General features: G+C 45.3%; 1 protein-coding gene across 1 annotated transcript in view; it reads right to left on the bottom strand.

Annotated features, from left to right (window-relative positions):
* The window catches only part of CCNI (cyclin I), a 46,216-nt gene that overhangs the window by 1,806 nt on the left and 21,568 nt on the right, over positions 1–22,842 (bottom strand). Inside the window, exons 2-6 of the mRNA XM_005304101.5 lie at positions 22,365–22,521; positions 9,443–9,577; positions 3,379–3,453; positions 3,070–3,210; positions 1,391–1,621 (exon numbers count right to left, since the gene is read on the bottom strand). Of these exons, the coding sequence (XP_005304158.1) occupies positions 1,391–1,621; positions 3,070–3,210; positions 3,379–3,453; positions 9,443–9,577; positions 22,365–22,478 (696 nt within the window). The 5' untranslated portion in view covers positions 22,479–22,521. The remainder of the gene's footprint in view (positions 1–1,390; positions 1,622–3,069; positions 3,211–3,378; positions 3,454–9,442; positions 9,578–22,364; positions 22,522–22,842) is intronic.

Genomic DNA, 22,842 nt, shown 5'->3' on the forward strand with positions numbered 1-22,842 from the left:
TGGGGAAGTGATCAGTTGGAGGCGGGATTATTCTGCTTAAAGGCCAAGATTTTTCAAGATGGCCCAAGAGATTTGGACACCTGGTTCCCATTACAATTCATGGGAATTGGGTGTCCAAATCCCCTAAGTGGCTTTGCAAATGTCATCCAAAATGTTTATCAAAGGCCTGTGTGTTCCTACCTCTTACATATCGGTCTGTATGCAGCAGAAAAAAATTAACCCTTCCACAAAGCCTTCCTAGTTAGGAGACTTAACGTATTTATGTGTGCTATAACCACTTCCATCTGTGGCGTATCAAGGGAGTATTTTATACCTTCCCTTGCTACACTGGCGGCGGGGGGGCGGGGGGGAGGGAGATGCGGGAGGGAGGAGAAAAGAATGATCGCATCTTTCTGGTTAGTTTAACCCCTTGTGGCCAGGCCAGTTGGGCCTTCCCTACAGTAAACAATTTTGATTTGTATATTAGCTCATGCATTAGGCTCCCTCTATCAAGAAGTGAACATATTAATCACCAAACAATGCCAAATACTTGCCGAGATGTCTCAAAGACTCAACCCTTCAGGCTGTCCCCTGAGCATCTTTGCAAAACATAGAAACACCCCCCTCCCTCCCCTCCCCCCCCCCCCCCCCCAAAAAAAAAAAAAATTCAATCCTATTTCAGATACAGATCCAGAGATTAGCTCCACTGAATTCGACACAGTTACAACCAGCTAAAGATCGGTGCCATAAAGTCAGATCAACCAAAGTCTAGGCTTATTTCCACTTTCTAATCTGGGGGCTCAATTCTACTCTCATGCCCATTGACACTATGGGGGATATCCTCTGACTTATACCAGCAAGAGAACAATCAGCCCCAGTCTGTCTCTGTGCCATGCAAATATATCATTAAAGGTACATGCATCTTCTTGTAACTTGCCTATGACTTGACTCCGCTTTTATTGGATGGGTGTGTTACACTGACTGCAGCAACAACTACTATACTGGTGTCAAAGATTTCCTGGAGCCTAGGGACACAAATCAACTTGAATGAACAAGAAGTAGGTCTATGTTCATCTTCAGTAAGGTGGGGAGAGATGGTGTGCAAGAGACATGAAGGGGGAGGAAAAACCGCCTGTCCTGCTGAATTTCAACCTATTCAGCTCTCTCCATTAGCTTGATGATTCACTTCCTGGCCTATGGCTAACCCAAGTGATTATCTCTCAATTGCCTGCTGCCAGAGTAATGGTCACAAGACGAGAGAGGTTTCATAATCACTGATGGCTGTTTAGTGCAGACCATCAGCTTCTCCTCCTCCTCCTCCTTTCAGTGGCTGTCCCGGAAACACGGGACCCTTCTCCTACCCAGAATGCCAGTTAGCCGGGATGTCTGGAAGACTCTGCCCAGCCCTCACCTGTGCTTTCTGGAGCAGTTCAAAGATGAGCGCGAGCCAATCAGGAATCAGCTTCTCCAGTTCCAGACTGATGATGGCCAGTGCCAGCATGGACCCCTTGAACTGCAGCAGCTGGTAACAGGCCATGCAGTGCAGTAACTGCTTGGTGAGAACAGCCACATGCTGAGATGGGTTCATCTTGGGCAGGACTGTCAGTAACTGAGGCCTGGTTGACACAGCAACTGCATGGAACTGAGGAAAAAGAGAAGCAAACCAGTCGGTCTGTTACTGACAGAGTTTAACACACTGCTTCATAAGCACATGCAATGGCATCCGGAAGCCATTTGTTCCTATGCCTTTGAAATAACATAGCCCACTTGAACCTCCAACAGCACACACAGAGTGAGATTTTCCCTCCCACCCCCCAAGGATCTCCCATCCCATGCTCTGCTTCACCCCAGCCAGGCACTGTCCCCCACGGCAGACAGCTCTGGGAGGAGTGGGAAGCCTCATGCTGGGTTGAGATGGGTCTAGGGGATGCACATTGTCCCCTCATTGGCCCTTCGGAGATACCCCAGGAAAGGTGACACAGCCAGGGGAGTCCTGTCCATGGTGGGGACTGCCTTGTAAGGGGTGGGGGAGCAGGGTCCCAGGGCAGCTGTGGCCAGGAGAAGTCCTGGATAGAGCAGTTCTATCGGCGTAGTGCTGCCAGGGAGGGCACGGAGCCCCTGTATGGATGGTCCTGTCCTCTTCCTGAACTGCAAACTCAATGGTTCAACTGGACATGGACAAACAGGGTTCTCCCTGGGATGAAACCATTGAGGAGAGATTCTGTGAGGGGAGACAAAGTTTTCTTTGCCACTGTCCCCCTGCCATGGGTTTCACCACACGAAAGGGCTTTCTGGCCCCAGTTTTTAACCCATAAACAAAAACCTGGGTCAGTTAAGGACACATTGAAGCACATTTCACATCCACCGATGATGTCTTCCCACCCTCCCCCCCCCACACTCCTTAATTCCTTTGTGTTCTATTGTCGTCTTGCTTTGATCCTGGAGCAGATATACTGGCAATTAACATTTAGGGACAAGATTTTCAAGAGGGACTAAAGGTTTTGGGTGCAAGTTTTGGGTGCTCAACTCGAGACATAGGGGCAGAACTGGAAGGGACCCTCTGCGTCACAAAGTCCAGTCTTGGGCCACCACAGGCAAACCCATCAGATAATCCTGTTCATAAACCTATCAAGCTCCATCTTAAAACTAGTTGGAGGTTGTTTGCCCCCACTACTCCTTTTGGAAGGCTCTTCCAGAAACACACACTTCTGATGGTTAGAAACTTTCTAATTTCCAGCCTGAATTTATACATGGCCAATTTATATCTTAAGGGGGCCTGATTTTCAGACGACACAAGCTCAGCATATTCTGAAAATCGGGCACCTTTAAGGTGTCTAAAGTTGGTCCCCAAAAATCACTAGTCACGTTTGAAAGTCTTTGCCTAGATTTTTATTTAGACCATGTCTATGAACATGTGGCCAAATCCTTAGAAACCTTACCCTACACCAGCAGTAGGGATTTTTGCCCAAGTAAAATCTGAGCAAGTCCCTCAAGATTTGGCACATACTCACATTAATGCCAATGACATGGGGGAAAAAAACAAAAACCAAGGACGAGCACTGGAAAGAATGTAATTAGCAACATATTTACAATATGAAGGAAATCCAGTGGCGTAGCCATGTGAAGATCCCAGTGCAGTTTATCCAGAATAATCTTCTCCATCCTGCGAATTTCAGCTGGAGAACAGCCACAAAAACTGTCTCTGGCCAACACCTTCAGTACTGGGATCCTCTGCCGAAACGGACGTTAAAAAACGAAAGAAAAGCAAGAACAATCATCAGTCAGAAAAGCCGTTTCTTTCCTGTCCTGGCAAGTGGCAACCCCCCTGCTCAAGCGACCAAAGAATTAGAGGAGCATATAATGTAAAGTAGCTGCTAGGCCTTTAGAGAAAAATATTACCTCATCTTCCTCAATGGTCTTGGCAGCAAGGAAGAAGCAGCTGATCGCAATACAATTCAAGTACTTTGGACGGGCCTAGGAAACAGAAAAAAGTCGCAGCGTGAGTACAATGCAGAACCTGATTTGTGACCATTTGGCTCTAACTCCCTTACCCTGTGATCTCAGGATGCCAAAACAATGCGGACAGGATCAATGGGCTGCCCTCCAACTACACTGCTCCTATTGTGAGCCGCGGAAAGGAAAAATCCATACTCCATTACATGAGGCAGGAGAGAAGTCAGTCAGCCCCAGCGTCCTAATTGGCATCCAGTGATGCGCATCGCTGGAGAGGAACAGGAGCTTGTTTTTAGTGGGAGCAGTGGTACTTGGAAGGAGAAAAACAGAAGGTTGGATCCTCCGTTGGCATAACTCAGCACAGCTCCACCTACTTCAATGGAGTCAGGCTGATTTCCACCAGCTGCGGATCAGGCCCAGAGATCAACATGGGTTAGATGTGAAGCAAGGGAGAAGATAGAGCGGAGGTGCTGACGTTGTATCTAGTCAGAAATAAACACCAAGGAGAATTATGTTTTATGGCAGCAGCTCTCAAACAATGGTAGCTGAGCCCTTTCTGGTGAAATATTTTGGAGTCAGCAAACAGTGGAGCGCAGGGAGAGGAGGGGACTAGGAGAGACCAAATAGCAAGTGTGAAAAATCAGGACAGGGAGGGTTAATAGATGCTTATATAAGACAAAGCCCCGAATATTGAGATGGTCCCAAATAATATCGGGACATCTGGTCACCCTAAGAGAACCTCTCTTGCAGAGTGACAACAATGAAGAGCCCTTGTTATGGGCCCCAATTCTGTAAAAGCACTTAAGCATGTACTTAACTTCGGGCACATAGGTAGTCAATTGAAATCAACAGAACTCATGGGTGTGCCTGAAGTTAAGCACGTGCTTAAGAGTTTTGCTGAATCGGAACCTCAGTGGCTATATTAATGTGATTCAGGACTTTGTTTCCCATGCCAGCGAAGCGGGAGGGCGAGAAAGGAAGATGCATCCCTCGATTCTGTACGCACAGAGTACAGTATTCAGCCCTGTGAAAACCAGGAGCAATGTCTAACATCTAGGACAGCATGCTGTGCACAAACTGAGCAGCACTGTTATGTCCTCCCCCCCGCCACTCCCAAACAGCTAGCTGACAATTTATCTCACGCTGTCGCTATTGACAAAAATTTAAACGCCCTGGTGGAACATGGAACTGAAAGAAGCCGCCGGGCACGGGAGAGAGAGAAATAAGTAAAAGCCCTGCAAAGAACACAAAATCCATTTTTAACCTAGAGCACTTCCGTGATTAATTCCAGGCGGATTAATTCCAGCAGCCAGAATGGAGCTACAGGGCAGTTTCAAGGCCCGATCCTGCAATCCACACTCACACAACTAGGTCCCTAAACAGTCAACATGACTCCTCCCAGCAGGGAGTGAGGGGGAAGGGATGCAGGATCAAGGACAAACATAGCCTCTAACAGGTTCCTGTGACACAAAAGGAATCAGTGATCCCCAGGGACTTTGGCTTCTAATGGCGAGGCACCAGGAGGTTTGAATTAAACAGCTGTATAAAATAGCTGTTTCAACGTGTCCAGGTACTGCTGACAGTGAGGAGAACAATGTCCTTGAGGGGGAATCTGTGGTTTGTTCTACATGCTCACACAAGGAAATAAGGCGGGGCGGGGTGGAATTACCCACACCACAGGTGACAGTGCAGGAGGAAGCAGCAGCCTCCACAGGCCCACAGGTGGGGGGAGGCTTGATTCAGCCCCTCTCCCACACAGCACAGCTCAGCCGGCACAGAGGGGGACGTAATCTGCACAAGGTAAAGGGCTGGCACCAACCATTTTCCCTTGGTGCAAGTGGGGAAAAACTAGACAGCAGAGAGGCTTCTCGAGTTCCCTGGTCTGCTCCAGGAGCGTCACAGCTACGTGCTGCCCCTTAGTTAGGGCCCTGGGTAACACCCCATGAGAGGTCTCAGTGAGTAACCCCATAATCCACAGCATCCTTCCACACACTGTACCGCACCTACTGTCACCTGACACGGCATGAGTCGGTTACACTAGTAAACGCAGCCAGGACGGAGATCAAAATCTATTCATTTCTACTACAAACCTAGGTCCCTTTCATGGTAGACAGGCAAATCCTTTCCAATTAATATTAAACTTACTAAACTGGAGAGAAGAACCCAAAGTCTTTACCCCACATCAGTCAGCCAGTTCTGTAAGAGACCAACAGCTAATCTCCTGGGAGACCTTCTTAACAACTGCCATCTTCAATAGGAAACTGGGTTCTACTCCCATCTTGGCTAGAGAGCCCCTCCAAGACCTTGGCCAAATCACGTAGGGCCACGGACTTCAACGGGCTTGGATCAGGCCGACAATCAATTCATGCCTCAGTTTCCCCCATCTATACAATAGGGACAATATTTCCTTGCATTACAGGGGTGTGGCAAGGCTTAGTTAAAGTTGTGAAGTGCTTTGACATCTCTGGATGGAAGGGGCTGGAGAAGGGCTGGAGAAGGGCGCAGTGGAGCAAGAGGAAAGAATTGGGGATTTGTGAGAAACAGTAAATTTTATTTAGTAGGGCAAAGGCAGATCCCTGCATGCAGAGAATGGAAAAGGAGCTGTTGAAGACAGCTTGTAGGAGAGTTTCAATGTGTACTGAAAAATTCCCCCATAAAATACTGCATTATTTTAGCAGAAATTGTCTCCTGCTCACCCCTCCTGCCCCTGACATCATCGGGGCTCTAAACTAAAATAGATCATCAGAGTCCCTTTGTGAGACAGTATTAAAATACACCCACACCACCCCCTCTGTGCTCCCTGTTTATTGGCAACTGCCACACAGTTAAACCAAGACTGTAATTATGTTGAGGATTAATTATTTAGTGCAGTGATCTACAGCAAAAGCCACTGCTGATATGTGAATGAACCAGAGCATGGCTGGGCAACAGGACGGGGCGTAGAACAGTCTGAACTATTTCAAGGCCCATTCGAGTTCAAGGGAAGCTATTCTCTGTCTCAGTATAAAAATCCCAGGCAGTGGCTAAAATTCTCCTTTCACACTTCTGTACATCGGGAGTAACTCCAAGTCAATGGAGTTACCCTGTTGTAAATCCGGTTTAAATGCAGGGAGAATAGGCCCTGTTTATTTGCAGTAGGGAGGGGAAAAGGACATGTTTAAATGATCAGTGCTATACCAGGGGGGTGGGGGGGGGGACCATGTTAACTGAAACTCCGCCCCAAACTGCTTTCAGTGTTTTCTATTGTCACCACTCCTTGGTGTACAGAATGGAGTTTCTTTTAGTCCTGGTCTATGCCGCTTCATTTCACAGTAGCAGCCTCTACAGAGCAGTCAAAGGCTTTGACTGCTACAGAAATACTGAAACCACAATATTTTCCTAAGGGCATTAGCTATTTAGGGGTTTCAATAATGCATTTTCTATCCGTTCAACATGTGACCCAGTCACTGAGATGTCAAAACAGTTAGGTCAGGATTTCTTTAAAAACAAAACTTTTCAGTGTCTCGCAGTTTAAGCGCTATCAATATTTCACCATATAAAAGACGTAGAGTATGTCCACACAGCCGACGTTAAAGCGCTGCCGCTGTGTAGTCGCGGCTCCGGCACTGGGAGAGAGCTCTCCAGAAGTCAACTTGTGGAACTCCTTACCTGAGGAGGTTGTGAAGGCTAGGACTATAATAGCGTTTAAAAGAGAATTGGATAAATTCATGGTGGTTAAGTCCATTAATGGCTATTAGCCAGGATGGGTAAGGAATGGTGTCCCTAGCCTCTGTCTGTCAGAGGGTGGAGATGGATGGCAGAAGAGAGATCACTTGATCATTGCCTGTTAGGTTCACTCCCTCTGGGGCACCTGGCATTGGCCACTTTCGGTAGACCGGATACTGGGCTAGATGGACCTTTGGTCTGACCCGGTACGGCCGTTCTTATGTTCTAATAAAACCACCTCCGTGAGGGGAATAGCACCCCGCACTGAAGCACTGTCTACACTGCCACTTTACAGCGCTGAAACTTGCAGCGCTCAGGGGGGTGTTTTTTCCACACACTCCGAGCGAAGAAAGTTTCAGTGCTGTAAGAGGCAGTGTAGACAAGGCCTTACTGGAAGATCCAATTTGTACTTTAGTGAGGCAAACTATGTTAATGATGTAACCACGGGGGTAAAAATTTAAACTCCTCCACATATATTGCTGACCTCTATTTTAGCAATGTTTGTAATGGGATTAAAAACTCAAGCAGAGGAGACTGCCCATTTACTGAGAACCAAGCTTAACAGAGCAAACAGAATAAAGGATTATATTAGTCAAAGGCAAGACTGCCAGTTTCTAGAACTCAAGGCCGGGGGACATGTTTCTCCACTGCTCTGCACCTCGTGTAGATCACTACCATTTCGATTCAGTGGCATTTTCGACCCGCTTTGCATTTACTCTGCAAGCTGTAAGTGATTGCACCGGGGTTGGGCAGGACAGCACAGACTCGGGGGCTGTGAGTCATGGTACCATGTATGCCCCAAAGGCTGGTTTTTAAAATATTTTAATCAGTTTTGTGGAATTTTATTTCTTAAACCACTGCGTTCACTGTACTCTTATGGGCACACTCACAGCTCCACTCCAATAGACAATACGGCAGGCCTGTTTGGCCTGCCACTCCTCCCTTTATGGCCTTCACTGAGGAGCTCCTGGATTTATTATTATTATTTATTTATTTATTATTTATATTACTGCAGCACCCTTGGAGCCCTAATTGTAGGCCAGGACCCCAATGTATTAGGTGCCGTCTTTTGCCCTACCATCTGCATAGAGCCCTCCCTCCCAGACCTACCCCTTGATGCTCAGGCCATTGACATCAATCAGGCTCCTGGCGGTGAAGGTCTCCACACTTCCCTCCCTGTGTCACCCTGCTCCTGAAGCCCTTTCCGCCATACTACTTTCTTTCCCCGCCTTCCCAAGCATTCTTCTATCACCTCACACTCCAGGAATTACGCTGGGGCGGTTCTCTGGCCTGTCTTGAGCAGGAGGTCAGGCTAAACCATCACAATGCAGCCTCAATCTATGAATCTGTTCCCTGTCATGCTTCTGGCTAATCCACGGCCATCCCAATACTCCTACGTCCCTAGCCCCTGGGCAACAGCAATGCCAGGTGATGCAAACCAAACAAACTCAGACCTACCCAATGTCAGAGTTAAATATTATAGAAACACAGACCCTCCGTGTCATTCCATAGGACATACGAGTATGGCAAGGGCTTACCACGAAGGCTGTTGCATTTCAGAATCTATTTAGTTTAATGAGCTTTTTTGTATATTTTAAACCAGAGGATGCATTCCGATTTCTACTTCGATCCTTCCTCCCCCCTCCCCCAGCCCCCTTCGGAGAAAATATCTGGATACAGCTTGGAAGACAAATGCCTAGGTGAGGCTAACTCAACATTCAAACAAGGTTAACAGAGACAGCATGAACATGGACAGCTTCTAGAGAGCGGAGCGATTATCTCCTCTCTTCGGTTAAACCGATGAGCTGCAGCACGTCAATGGAAGCTGGCAAAACAGGGAAGAGAGCAGGTATTCCTGACACAGATACGCACTGGGCCAGATTCTCAGCTGAGGTAAGCTGGCATGTCTCCACTGCAGTCAATGCAACTATGCTGATTTACATCAGGTGAATATCTGGCCCATTAACTAAAAAATGAAACTGGTGCAGAAAGCCATCTACTATTTGTATTACTGTAGCACCTAGGTGCCCTAGTTGGAGATCAGGCCCATTGTGCTCTCATGATAATAGGGGGTTTCCACAGACCCAGCTGCACTGTTCGGGCATAGTTAGGAAGGGATATACTGAAGACACTAATCTCGTTCAGCATCTGAAATTGAAGGCATCATGCAGTGTGCAAACCGGAAGTACACTCTCTCATACAATGAGCCTGCTTGGATTTGGCCCAGCAGCAAGGAGAGTCACTTCCAAAGCCATGAGCTGGTGGTATAAATCCACTGGAAGATACAGATCCTGAAATGATTTACCTTTACTGTGGCTAAAAACCGGTCCAAGAGACTGACGGCCAGGGCGAGTGTTTCTGGATAAAGGTGGAACTGGTACTTGAGTTTGGCCAGCCACTGAATCACCTCATCCCGTTGTGCTGGAGAAATGGCTACATCCTGTTGAAGACAAAAAACAACAAGCTGTACTCACACCCAGAACCTGAAGGCTGAGTGAACAGAGAGAAGGCAAAATATTAACATATGCAGAAACAAAGCCCTATGTGGCTGTTCAAAGGAAGGGGGGACCAGGGGGGTGCTTTTAACACAGCCTGAAGCCACTTTCTATGTCTGCACCTGGGGTTCTTAGTGGTCATATTGAAGTCTCCTGACCTGATTTGTGGGTGCGCCCATAGAGTTAGAAGTCTAGCAGGCTGGAGCTGCGGCATGCCCTAGGAGAGACTTTTAGAATGTGGCCCCATAACACTGTTGTCTAAACGAAGGTGTACGAAAATTGACAAGCTCCAATCAGATAGTGTTGTGGCTGAAAAGGCTACGTTAGGTGATGCTAGTCTCATGTTTAACAAAAAATAGTACAGACAGAAAAATGCACTATCCAAGTGAAGATGCAAGTCAACAAATATGAACCCTATTCTTTATGGTAACCACAGGCCACATCCTGTAGAGTACTGAGCACTCTCTGCTCTGACTGGAGTCAGTAGGAATCAAAAGTATTCAGCAACTTGGGGGATCAAGCCCTCGGCCCTTATCCAAGCTGACCTATGAGAGACACCTATGCCTGCAATGATCCCTTCAACGACAACAGGGGTCCCCCCCGTAAGGAGCTTAGGATTCAGACCTATTAAAGTTCCAAGATAATATTTCCACCACCAACCATAAGCTCTGTACCATCTTGTTTGTGGGGCTTGTGGTTTTAGTGCATCTAGGGAACAGCCTTTAGTGGCCGATCAAAACAGTAATGCCTCCTCTAGCCTAGTTTAGGCTTAAACAAAGAAAGCCCAAAACAGAACACACACAACTTTCTGTGTGCCACTGAAATGTGATTTGGAAGCTCAAGAGACCCACCGTGCAGCTCCCACCGTGAAAGAGAAGACAAAGCGTGCTCCCGTGAAAGTTACTGACGTTCCAGCAACTTGAAGAGAACATAGTCAAAGCCTGATTTTCCAAAAACCTCACACGTCTAAAAAAGGAGGAGGCCATGCCCTCTGATACATATTCATTTCCTATTATCTGCACTGTTTATTATCTGAAATAATTTGATCTCGTCCTTTCCAGGCAGATGACAGATTTTGACTGTTACCAACTAAAAAGAACGATTATTGTTCAGTCTCGTTGGATGTGTCCCAGGACAGCTAGAATAACTATGTAATTCATAGTTGTGTTCTTGTTGCAACAATGGTTCCTTGGGAACGGTCAGATATTCCTGGGCTCATTTTAAAATATGCTCCGCAGAGTTGCCATTCTGCTGTATCCTGTGCTGGAAAGAGGGGTGAATTTTATGATCAAGTTGGTCTTTTCCATCTCTAATTACTAAGACCCTGGTAGTTTATATCCTACAGTATCTAAGCAAGCGCAGGATTTGGTAACATGTCAGGTGTAATTATCTCATGGGGGAGGGGCGGGGAGGGAAGATGACTTGGAAGGGCATTTTAGGGCTTAGCAAGTAAGTCTCCGCCTTTGAATGAACTTACCAATTACTGAGCTGTGTGGATAAAAAAACCTATTAAGAGAAATTACTTGCCATCCCTGATCATGTGAATTCTGGAAAACCTGAAATACTCTATGTCTTTTGGCTGCAGGGGTGAAGCACCAACCCCTTGGGCATCAGCCATCTACAGTTCATTGTGTTCATACCGCAAGAGGAGATCGACCACAGCATTAACCCATAAATCCCTGGTGTTTTCCAGACCACCAGCTAACTGAAGGCATTAGGTAAATATATGGCCACAAGTCTAAGGTATAATAATCCACTCCCGTAATATTTACTTTAAAATACGTTGCCCTAAGCAATATCTGGCAGATGTCCTAAGAATCAATGCAATCTTACTTTTTGCCCTACCCACAGCAGGTGTTATAAGGTACATGCATGCTGTTTCTCCGCCCCACCCTCCCCACCCCATCCTCAATCTACTACTCCAAATGCAAACCCGGCAATAGTGGGGCCTGATTTTCAGAGGCATTGAATACCCACAGATCCCAATTGTCTGAGACCCTGAGTCCATTAAGCAAGGGGTCCATGAGGAGGGGTATGAGCACATCTGTGAGGTAGGGAAGCACTCTCATCAACATGAGACAGGTACCAATAGCGCTCAGGAGTGCTAAGCCCCAACCCCAGGGCTCTTCCCTTAGCCCACACGGGCTCTAGGAACCAGCACTCCCACAACGTCGGAACTTCCCTGTGTTTGTCAAGTTTTCTGCACTGTCTGGGTGGGAGTTTCAAAGAGCAACAAATGGAGCTAGACAGCGGATTCCCACTGAAAGTCTGTCTTTGGGGGGGGTAAAAACCCTTACAGGGCTGGATCGAACTAGAGCACTCTGCAGCACTCCTGACCTAACCACTGATCAACCAAAAACCGTACGGCACGTGGGTGAGGGGAAAACTCAGCACTCTTAACTTACAAGGTACTGATCCAATTGCCTGCAAGCCTGGCTCCAGTTTTTTCAAAGGTATCACGAACAGACAAATAAGCCCAGTCTCAACAAAACTGATTAAGCCACTGGAACTAGGCACGCACACAGTTTTGCTAGCAGCAAATGGGACGAGGGTTTTTTATTTTGTTTTTCAATTCCACATACACTTACTGAACTCAAAAACAGCGCAAAACACATTTCACTGAAGATTTCAACAACCAAATTACCTCTGGCCTCTGCCCAAGAATGGAAACATCAGCCGCAAAAGAGCTTGTTGGCTAAAGTCACAAGCAACTGAAAATGAGGGTTTATGGCTGAAGTTACACATCAACCTTAACTACAGTAGTCACAGGCACTACCATTAAAACATTCTGTTCTGCTTGTATGCGAAGCCTCATTTCCTCTGCTGCAATATTTACAGTTGGTCTGCCTAACGTTTGGAGGCATGTGGCTGTTCCCACTTCAATTCTGGTGACTGCAACTTGCTGAGCTAGAAGGGAAGTAGCCATCAGGTGTGCTTTTTCAACCATGAAGGTGTCCTTGAGAGCCCTACAGCCCTCAGTGCTGCTGCTAATGTGGTTTCAAAATGTGGAATCGAATGATGGCTGCCAAGGTACTGTGGCAAAAGAGAGCTAACAGCTTGCACAAACAAAACACCAGGCTACTCTGAGTTGCTGTGGGTTGCTTTCCTTTTCAGCAGAAGACCGAAGGAGAAAGGAGAAAAACAATTAAAAAATAAAATAAAAACAAACACCCACACTGATGCAATAACTAATTTAGAGATCTGTTCTACTAAACAACAAGACCATCGAAAGGGATTAATGTATCTAATGTAACGCTGTCTATTCTATACACCATTTCCTTTTTAAAAAGGGAAGTTAATTTAGTACAGCAAAGAATATATAAGGGACCAGCCTGATTATGCAGCCTCCTGCCTTAGGCCTGCTCTACATGGTTTTTGTACTGATTTAACTATTTCACTTGGGCGGGGGGTGATATTTTTACTGAAACAGTTCAATCGATACATACCAATATACTACAAACCACTATATCACATTTATACCAGTATCACTGTCGATGCTGGGGTTGTACCGATTTAACTATTCCAGTTTCAAATGGATACAGTTAAGGGGTGCCCAACCTACAGCCCGCGGGCCATATACGACCTACCACCGTATTTCATAAAGCCTACTTCAACACAATATATTAACGGCCAAATCATTACTGTTTTGTCATGTTTACATCACTGTGTAAATAAACAATACTGTACATAGGTTGTTTCTATCTAAATACATATGAAATAAGCTGAACTTAAAATATAAATCAGTACAGGTGACTTTAAATTTTATTAAAGTATGCAGTATCTGTTTGGCCCACACAAGTGTAATAAGGGTGAGCACCACTGAACCGAGTGTAGACCAGTCCTTTCGATACCTCCTCACATGGGCAGTGCACATCATAGGCTGGGGGAGACTGCCTCCCCGAACAGCCCAACATGGCCCTGCCCATGCTCTGCCCAGAAGGCCCCCTCCTGCTTGCCCTAGGCAGGCTGTCTGCTCCTTTTCAGAGAAGTGTACCGGGGCTGGGCCCTGGGGCAAGGGCTAGGGCGGCCACGACCGGCCTGCGGAGGCTGGGGCCGCCCAGTGCTGGGGGGTGGGGTGCTGGGGCCAGGCCGCCCGGGGATGGAGGGGCTGCCAGCGCTGCCTTCCCTGTGCTTCCGGGAGGGGGGCTGGGGGCACTGGGGCAAGAGCATCCCAGCGCTCAGAGGGGGTGGGGGGAGAGGGAGAGCCACTCACCCAGCACTTGGGGGGCTAGCCTCCCTGAGCCGGCAGGTCACCCGCTGCCCATGCCTCCCCACAGGAAGTGGCCAGAATCACCCATAACAGAAGCCAAGTCTTCAGAAGAACTCAGCTCAAATTCAAAACTCAGTTAACCTACCCAGCCCAACAGCTGGGTCAGAACAAGCTGAGCCACCTAGAGACCAGAACCACGTCTGAGACTCTGCCGCAGAAGTAGCTGCAGTGCAGACAGAAAACATGCAACTTGCTTTTAAACTCATGCATTTTGCCTGAATACTTCCATTCTGCCATGTTTATTTAGGCCCCGATCTTGCAAAAACTTTGCATGAGCTTAACTTTACAATGAACTCAAAAGATCCATTCACTGGGCATAAAGCTAAACACACGTTTAAGTCTTTGCAAGATCTTTGGGGCTGGAAATATTTCTTACTATGTGTATGTATAGCATCTAGCACAAACAGGGCCCTGATCTCAGTTGAGACCTCTGTAATACAAATAAAACATACTTCAGTTTTTAAAATTAATCTGTCTTTTGGAGAGACAGTAAATTGATTTATTTCTATCACATTAGATCATTTTAGCAAGTGCCATTGTGCTGTATGGGTGAAATCCTGGCCTCACTGAAAGCAATAGAAAAACTCCCATTGACTTCAGATGGGGTCAAAATTTTACTCACTCTGGAAATGCCAGTTGTCATGTACTATAAAGTATTTAGTAACTCTGCTAAAAACATAATGAAGAGTTTTGGTAGTGGTGGGGTAGGGAACGAAGTTTATCCGGGGAGAAAAATGGGGGAACAGTATGTTAATATTGGACGATATTATAAGGAATATATATCAGATTCTTAATATGACAGAGATGAAATTGTACATCAAATAAAATATTATAACTCAGCCTACTTCTAAATACCCCAAGGTGAAAAGTGACAGAATGAACTTCACTATCCTTTTATCTGGTGCTAATTTTTATTACAAGGCAAAATACACAAAGGGAGACATAACCACAACCAGGTTTGGACAGTATTGTTGACTTAAAGGGTTTCAAGTAGCTTAAAGGCTTAGTTTGAAAATGCGGTGTCTGGACGAATCTGGAAGCTAAGCTCCAAATGTAAAATGCATCAACGCTGAACCAAAATGCTTCTTCAGACAAACCAAACACGTCTTTAAAAACCTGACCCTCAATCATTGCCAGATTAACAACCCGGCCCTGTCAGTAGAAGTTTTGCCAGTGACTCCAATGGCAACAAGCAAAAGGAAAGATTAAAAATAAATACTACTGAAAATAAAACAGCAGTGTTGCTTTCTGAAGCGTTTCCTCTTGCTATGTGGGTCTATGTACAAGGGGGGAGGAAATGGAGGCTCTTGCAGCCACTGCTGATAGGAGGAGGCATGTCCTGGCAGTTGGCCAGGAAAGTGGTCAGAAGAAGGCACCTTCCCTGCCAATCTCTGACTCCAACCCTGTACAACTGGGCAGGGTCTCATCTGCCTCCTCCACTGAATTCTTCTGTTGGGGAAGGTGTCTCCCTTCCAGCTAGGTCCCGAAAGGAGCAGGCAGTGGGAGATCACTTATCTGTACAGTAGGTTGGAGTTTATGTGCCTGTATCTGCTTCTGCAGCTTTGCAATACTTCCCTGAACCATCCCCTAAGCTATGGGTCTCTGGCCACAGCCCTCCCAAAAGCTGGGTCCATATGCTGCCGCACATTTTGTGTTGGGGAAATGCCCAAGGAGATATGCATTTCATATATCCCAACTGCTATAAAACTAAACAAACAGCAGGGTCATAATTTCTTGAGCTACATGAGTTAAACTGAAAGCAAAACAAGATTTTTTGTTTCTGAGAATAAAAAGCCCCTTTCAGTTGCAACAGTAAAGTCCCTTCCTAGACTCCAAAGTGCTTCTCCTTAGACATTTTCTCACGCCACGAACCCATCACACGTCAGGGTTTTGTTTGTTTTGTTGCCACATACCAATCGCTGAAACTTACGTAACATCCGGTGCTACTGCTTTAATTACAGCACCCCATCGCAGGGACAATGAGAGGATACATAGCAATCGCAGGGTTCACTTTAATTTCCTACACAGCAACAGCAAACTGAAGCAGCCCTACTGCATTCTGCTCTCAGGCAACACCAACAATGGGCTTCAAGATTAAGGGACAGTTCAGCTTGCCCTGTGATTTCCAAAGGGACATTTTTATTGTTAAAAAGGAGTCCATGGGCCAGTTCCTCAGCTGGGCAACATGACTTACAACCAGCCGAGGAACTGGCTGTATGTCTCTACAGGCCTTCTCTAGACGGATGATCTATGGAAACCTGAAGTCAGTGAGAGCTGGGGGTGCTCTCCACCCCTCACCAAAAGCACTGGCAGGATCAAGCAACTGACCATCCCGGTTACTGCTGGCTGCCTAGGATGCATACCTCCAGACTCCTGCAAAAGTAACTATTCCTCCCCATAACGGCCAATGCATGCCGTGGCCTGACGGGCCCATTCACAGAGCCACATCCACTCCTCCCTGGTGTGGCACAGGGCTAGCATGGGGAACGGGGCTGTGCACCAGCAGCGTACCCTCAAGGCGCTGAGCAGTCTGGCCCTGACACACCCAAGCACTTAAATACGCTCTCAACTTTAGGCATGTGAGCACTGGACTCCATGAGACTACTCACATGCTGAAGTTATACACGTGCGTTAGTGCTTCACTGTCATGGGGCCAGCATGCTCAACATCCCGCAGGATCAAGCCCTTTGACCCAGATCAGAGCCTAGGCAGATATTAGCACAGGGTGCAAGAAGCCAGAAGGTATCTGTGTGGGGCTTGAGACACCTCAAAACAGTTTGCTACATGGAAAGCATCCAGAGAGCAGAAATGCTCTTAACCAGCTTCTCACAGGGGTTTACCAACACTGGCAGAGATGCATTTAAAGTATTTTTACATTCTCTCGCTAAAACAGTTGTCAGTGCCTTTTTTAAACGGCCCACAGAGAACTACAGGTAGCAACACGGCCGTATGTTGAGAGGCTTTCAGAGCAGTATGAGAACCCACAGAGAAGAGTTGTCTAGTCACTGATTTCCTGGACATGCTCCCAGCTGTGATGACAATGTGTAACATGGCACCAAGATTAACACTGCTATTTAAAAGCCTTAATTCCTCCCACTATAACCTGTTTACTGCCGTTTGGCACCTCTGCACACCCGTCCTACAGGAAGAAGCGGTTATGATGCTCCTGCTTCTAGATCATTAACCATGCACCTCCACTAACAGATTCTACAGAACCAATGGGGAAAGGCCTTTAAAAAAAATACATGCTTACCCTTTCCCCATCCCTCCTCTGAAGAGTAAGCAGTCCCCTCTATCAGGGAAGTACAGCGGTTCAATGGAGAGGGCATTGGACTGGGAATCAGGATACCAGTATTAGGAGGTAAAACTAGATGATAATGGTGCTTTCTTACCTTAAAATCTATTAATATAATCCAAGGTCCATGCAATTACTGTGGCTGTATTTTCTACTCCAAGTGGAAATGCTGCTCTAGTTCCCAGTTTCCCCGAGTGCAGCGAGATAGTGAATTGATCATCAGCTGCATATCAGAGAGGTATAAAAACAGGGATCTTACTGGAACTGCAGAACTGAACTTGGGACATTTTAGGAAAGAGGTTGGCTGGGAAGGGGGTCATCTCATGCACATCCCACAATACTTTTTCCTGCAAATATTCATCTAACTCCATGTAGGCAACTCTCGCAGTTGGCTATTCTTGGATGCTCTTTCAAGGGGTGCACATCTGTAGAACTGGATATTCCTGTGAAAAGTTTAAGACTCTAGCCCAGGGGTCGGCAACCTTTCAGAAGTGCTGTGCCGAGTCTTCATTTATTCACTCTAATTTAAGGTTTCGCGTGCCAGTGATACATTTCAACATTTTTAGAAAGTCTCTTTCTATAAGTCTATATTATATAACTAAACTAGTGTTGCTTATTTACTTTACATACTTTTTAAAATCTTTAAGAAGCTTCATTTAAAATTAAATTAAAATTCAGAGCCCCCCGGACCAGTGTCCAGGACCCGGGCAGTGTGAGTGCCATTGAAAATCAGCTCGCGTGCCACAGGCTACCTACCCCTCTTCTAGACATTTTAACTAACGTGACGGCAGAATACAAATGAACTCAACGGCTGATACCCTATAGGGGGTTGGCGGCAGGGCTGCCTCTGATGGCATCATTCTACCACCTTGAAATGAGTAACAGCAGAGGAAAGGAAGTATCCATAAGACAGGGAAGAGCAGCACCAGTTATGACCATTAGCTACTGGCTAAGTACATTCAGAGGCGTTGGTGTGAATTAATTGATTTCCAATTCAACCAAAAAGCCATTTATGTGACACCTGGGGAGGGGGAGGCTTGAAGTTATGGGCTTGGAGATGGCGAGGGAGGAAAGGGGCTTTTCTGCTGCTTTGAAACTGACCAGCTGAACTAACTTATTACTGTCTCCAACTGTTCAATGCTTCTGGAAGGCTGGGTTTTGTGCTAGCCACACTTGAGTTTTTCAGGTTATTAGGTGGTTATTAACGGACGTAAGGTTAATTGCTAAGATGCCTAGAACTTGTATGGGCGGTTGTTATTTTTTACACTTTGGTTTAAATCTAAATCTAGATTTAATAAAAAAAAAAAAGCTCCCCTTCCCTCCCCGCCCCCCTGATCTTAGCCAGCACCAGCAGAGGCCCATTCCCTACCTGCTCTCAAACCTAGATCTCCTCTAGAGTGGAGACATGCTATTGCTGCACTAGCAGGCTAGCTACGTGGACTTTTTGCCATCCTCCCTCACTCCAACCTCACAAATGCACACTTTACAGCTGGCGCTTCACAGGAACTTAGGGGAGTTCGGTGCCCAAATCTCTGGACCACTCCCCACCCAAAAGCTTGCCCACAGTTAGGCTGCTGATGTGCCAAGACCTCTGCCTACCATGCTGGCCACCACTGCCTCATTGTTTCCTTGTGTTCCCTTGTGTGTATCAGATACACCAGTGTAAAACCAGTGTAACTCCACTAATTTCAGGGGGGTTGTTTCTCAGTTGCACCAACAGGAAACCGGATGCAGGCATCTCTCTGAAGTCTCCAGCAGTGCTAATTGATAGTGTTTAGTTCCAGTTTAGTGATAGCTACAAAATTCATAAGCAGTACAGTTTCCTTTCTGTGCTTGGAAACATTTGGAAACAGACATCTGGAGAGGCAAAAATACTATTTTGCACGTAGAGCTTTTCATCCAGTAATCTCTCAGTGCTTTACAAAGTTGGGTAAATATGATAATCTTCACTTTGCAGATGGGGTAGCAAAAGGATTAAGAGGTTAAAAATGACTTGTTCAAAGTCACATGACAAGGCAGTGGGGGGAAAAAAATGGGAATGAACTGAAGTCTCCGGATTCCCATTCTCATGAGGAACAGAAAAAAAGAGGCGGAGAAAAAGAGGAACAGAACAAGCAGGGAAAGGAAAAAGAAAGATGAAATGGCATTAAGTTAAAAAATAAAATAAAATAAAATAAAATAATAATTTCCTGGCCCATGAACCTAATTGTCATAGAGAGTGTTACTTGTTAAACAGAAAACTAACCTTTGACCAGACGCTCCAACTTTATCTCTCAGATCTTATCCACATGCCAGTCACTCCCCTTTCACCTGACCATCATATGCAATATACATATAATATTTTATTGTGTGTATATGTATAATTTATGTGAACAAACAACTGAATAGTGCTAACAAAATGTGTTCCTAAACACACAAGCCAGATATCTCTTCTAGACTGAAAAACCCCTTTAACCTTTGGTTTAGAGCTATCAAACATAGGCCGAGTCAGTGTGTCACAAGTCAGAGAAGGAAAACTGAAAGCAATACAGAGACTGGGGCTTTCCAAAACATACCTGGGACAGAAATTCCCACCAAACTGCTGCAGACATATGGTTACACCTTTATCATATACTATTTTTACTCTGTTTCCAAGGAGCTAAACTCTAGCACAATAAGGTCTAGAAACCATGTGTGTTTTTTTCCCCCCGTAAGAATTTAAAACACAGCCAAGAAGCTAGCTGAATTTTCATTAGCGGAAAAAAACCCTTAAATGTATTTTCAGTTTTGATCATTAGATTTTCCTTGTGTGTTTCTTCATTTGGAACCCAGGGTACCACATCAAAATGGAGTTTATACTTATAACAGGCAATGAAAATTAAGTGTCCACAGAGTCCCAGGATCTTAGATTTTCTGAGTGTCAAGGGAGACCAAACAATTTTGTGTTATTGAGGTTTCGGGCTATTGAGAACATTTTCAATGAAGTGAATAGATGCTAAGGAATAATACCTGTTTCAGATAACAGGAGGGTTAGGGTAATAATACGGGTTGAACTTTATGACTGAAACCGTGCCAAAATGAGCACTGATCAAATGAAATGATCTGCGACAGTCTGAAGTCCAGTGTCTCATGAACAATAAGCACTAGAAAGGAATATTTTATACCACTACAAAGCTGCAATTATCAGATACCGAGTATCTATAAAAATTGTATAGTTTTACATGTCAGCATGTGCTCTCTTTTATTCATTTAAATCTGATTACCATGTATTTTTACCCCCACATGCTTAAATTTCAACCTGATTTAGTGATTATTTTCTCTGGAGTCGCTAATGCTAGAAAACGACACTTCATATCGTGTCAAAGCAGCCTGGCATTCCAGCTGATAGAATCCTGTCTGAATTGAAGTATGGAAAGATGCAAGATAATAATTAAAATGATGTGATTTTAATGACCTACCAAGACTGGAAGTGCTTGGGTGGACCACTACAAAAACCTTTTCAAGGCCAGTAAACTTTTCCAAGCATGAATCCTAACTCAGCGATCAGAATGAAAAAATTCATCCTTATGTGGAATGGCATCATGGCATACTAGAATCCCAAACCTGAATCACTCACGTCTGTAACTAGAAGTTCTATTGAAAAGGAACACTGTAGGATTTTTGCAGTTACTGTATCACAAACATCAATCAAGACTGTTTCCATGGCTTTATACTACTCGAATGTTTCACAGAATCCGGTAATGCTGCCTCCCCGTTTTCATATCTGCAGATGGCCAGAAACATTACAAAGTCAAATGACTGTAATTGAATACGTACCTATCCTGTGGGTAGCTGAGTACCATTAGCCCCACTGAAGTCAATCTCACAGGATAAGGTCCTGAAATATCCACTGACTAACACAGAAAGAGGTTCCAAAGAAGACCCAGAGCAAGACTACAGCCCCAGCAAGGTGTAAACATTGAATTCAAACAGCCTCTACCACCTAAACATGCCATGGTTGGAGAACCTGTACTTCAGTGGGTACTAAACCAATTTTACAATGCAATAGTTGTTACAAAGAATGACTGATGCCTTGAATGCAAATAACCTATTCTTGGCAAATCTGTAATTAAGTGTCCTGGTTATTGTCAGCATAGAGATGCAGATCTGTGGCTAAGATACTGGTTTCCGATAAATATCTGAAGTCAATGGAAGCTACTGAGTGCCAGCACTACTGTGTTTTCTGTGTACCAAGCTAAGCAAGGATGGACCTTTTTCCTTCCAGAGCCCGTCAATACTGCTCTCTCTGTGTCAGCCACAAAGAGTCCCAAGAATAGGAGTTGATGCATTCCCAGCCTCCAGGAGTAAAGAATGGGAAGGTCCAATCCCTCACCCTGACACTGGGATATTTTGTTTAAATCAAACTACACCTGTATGTAGCACGCAGGCCATTCATAAATAAATATGCTAGGTGGGGTTTTTCAGTACACAGAACACAAGCAGAAACTCGCCGTTTACCAAGGCCAATTCTGTGCCCGTTCTGCCACCTTTACTTACACTAAGTAGTACACTACTCTGAAATCAATGAGACTACTCATGGAGTAGAGTATTATTCACCATGCCAGATCCTCAGGTAGGGTAAACTGGAGTGACTCCATTGAAGTCAATGGAGTAACACCAACATATACTATCGGAGAATATGGCCCGATATGAGTAAGGGTGGCAGAACAGGCCCTACATTGGAGTAAGAAAATTCAGAAGGGAGTGACTGCATGCCAAGCTAATGCCAGCAGTAACACATAGAGCAACAATAGGATGCTTCATGCAGAAAATTGCCCAGGGTTTCAACAACATTATAAGTCAAACTTAACCTAACACAATTAAGTTGCTTTTCAAATCGACTGTATAGCAGCAAACATGTATTAATTATTAGTGCAATTCACAGAGTCAGTTTAATAAAACCAAAGTGTGTGTGTACTTCTAGAAGCAATAGCAGTGATTGAACACTGTATTCTGCACAGCACGTTCTGTACCTCAGACTGGGGTATGTTCCTGAAACAAAGCATTAGTCACTACATTGAATTAAAGGTTAATCTCCCTCCCCCAGGCAGTAGGATCACTTCTCATGTAACAGGTTCAGTTATTCACTGAAAAATATGCCAGAAAATATCCCCATAGAGTAAAAAAATGTACATAAAAGAGACTTTACCTGATTGGGCTGAATTTTGGGCATATGCACTTTCCACATCTGAGCTTCTCTAGAGATCGCCGTCTCCAGGAGGAGACACAATCTCTGGCTCTCCAGGGATCCCGAAAACTTCATGGTAATCCTTGGATCCACCTACCACCCAACTGGATACAGCTACCTGCAAAAGCAAATACAAACCAGTGACAGGACTGTGCCAGGCCTACGTATTTAAAACAAGAATAAAGACTGCTACAGCTCAAGAGTTGCACGAAACGGAACTACATACACATCACTAATAAAGAGGAGAGCAATTTACCATTCAGCCCCTGATAAATATTTGAAACGAAGGCTTTAAAAATTATATGAGTGAAAATGAGAGGACAGACAGCAGTGAGCGTTAAATATCATTCCATCTACCGAATACTTTGGATGATTATTAAAAACATTATATAGATCATAAAGTGGATTAAAGTCTGGGCACTACACCCAGACACTGGGA

The sequence above is a fragment of the Chrysemys picta genome, chromosome 5, assembly GCF_011386835.1.
Source record: "Chrysemys picta bellii isolate R12L10 chromosome 5, ASM1138683v2, whole genome shotgun sequence".
Classification (NCBI taxonomy): domain Eukaryota; kingdom Metazoa; phylum Chordata; order Testudines; family Emydidae; genus Chrysemys; species Chrysemys picta.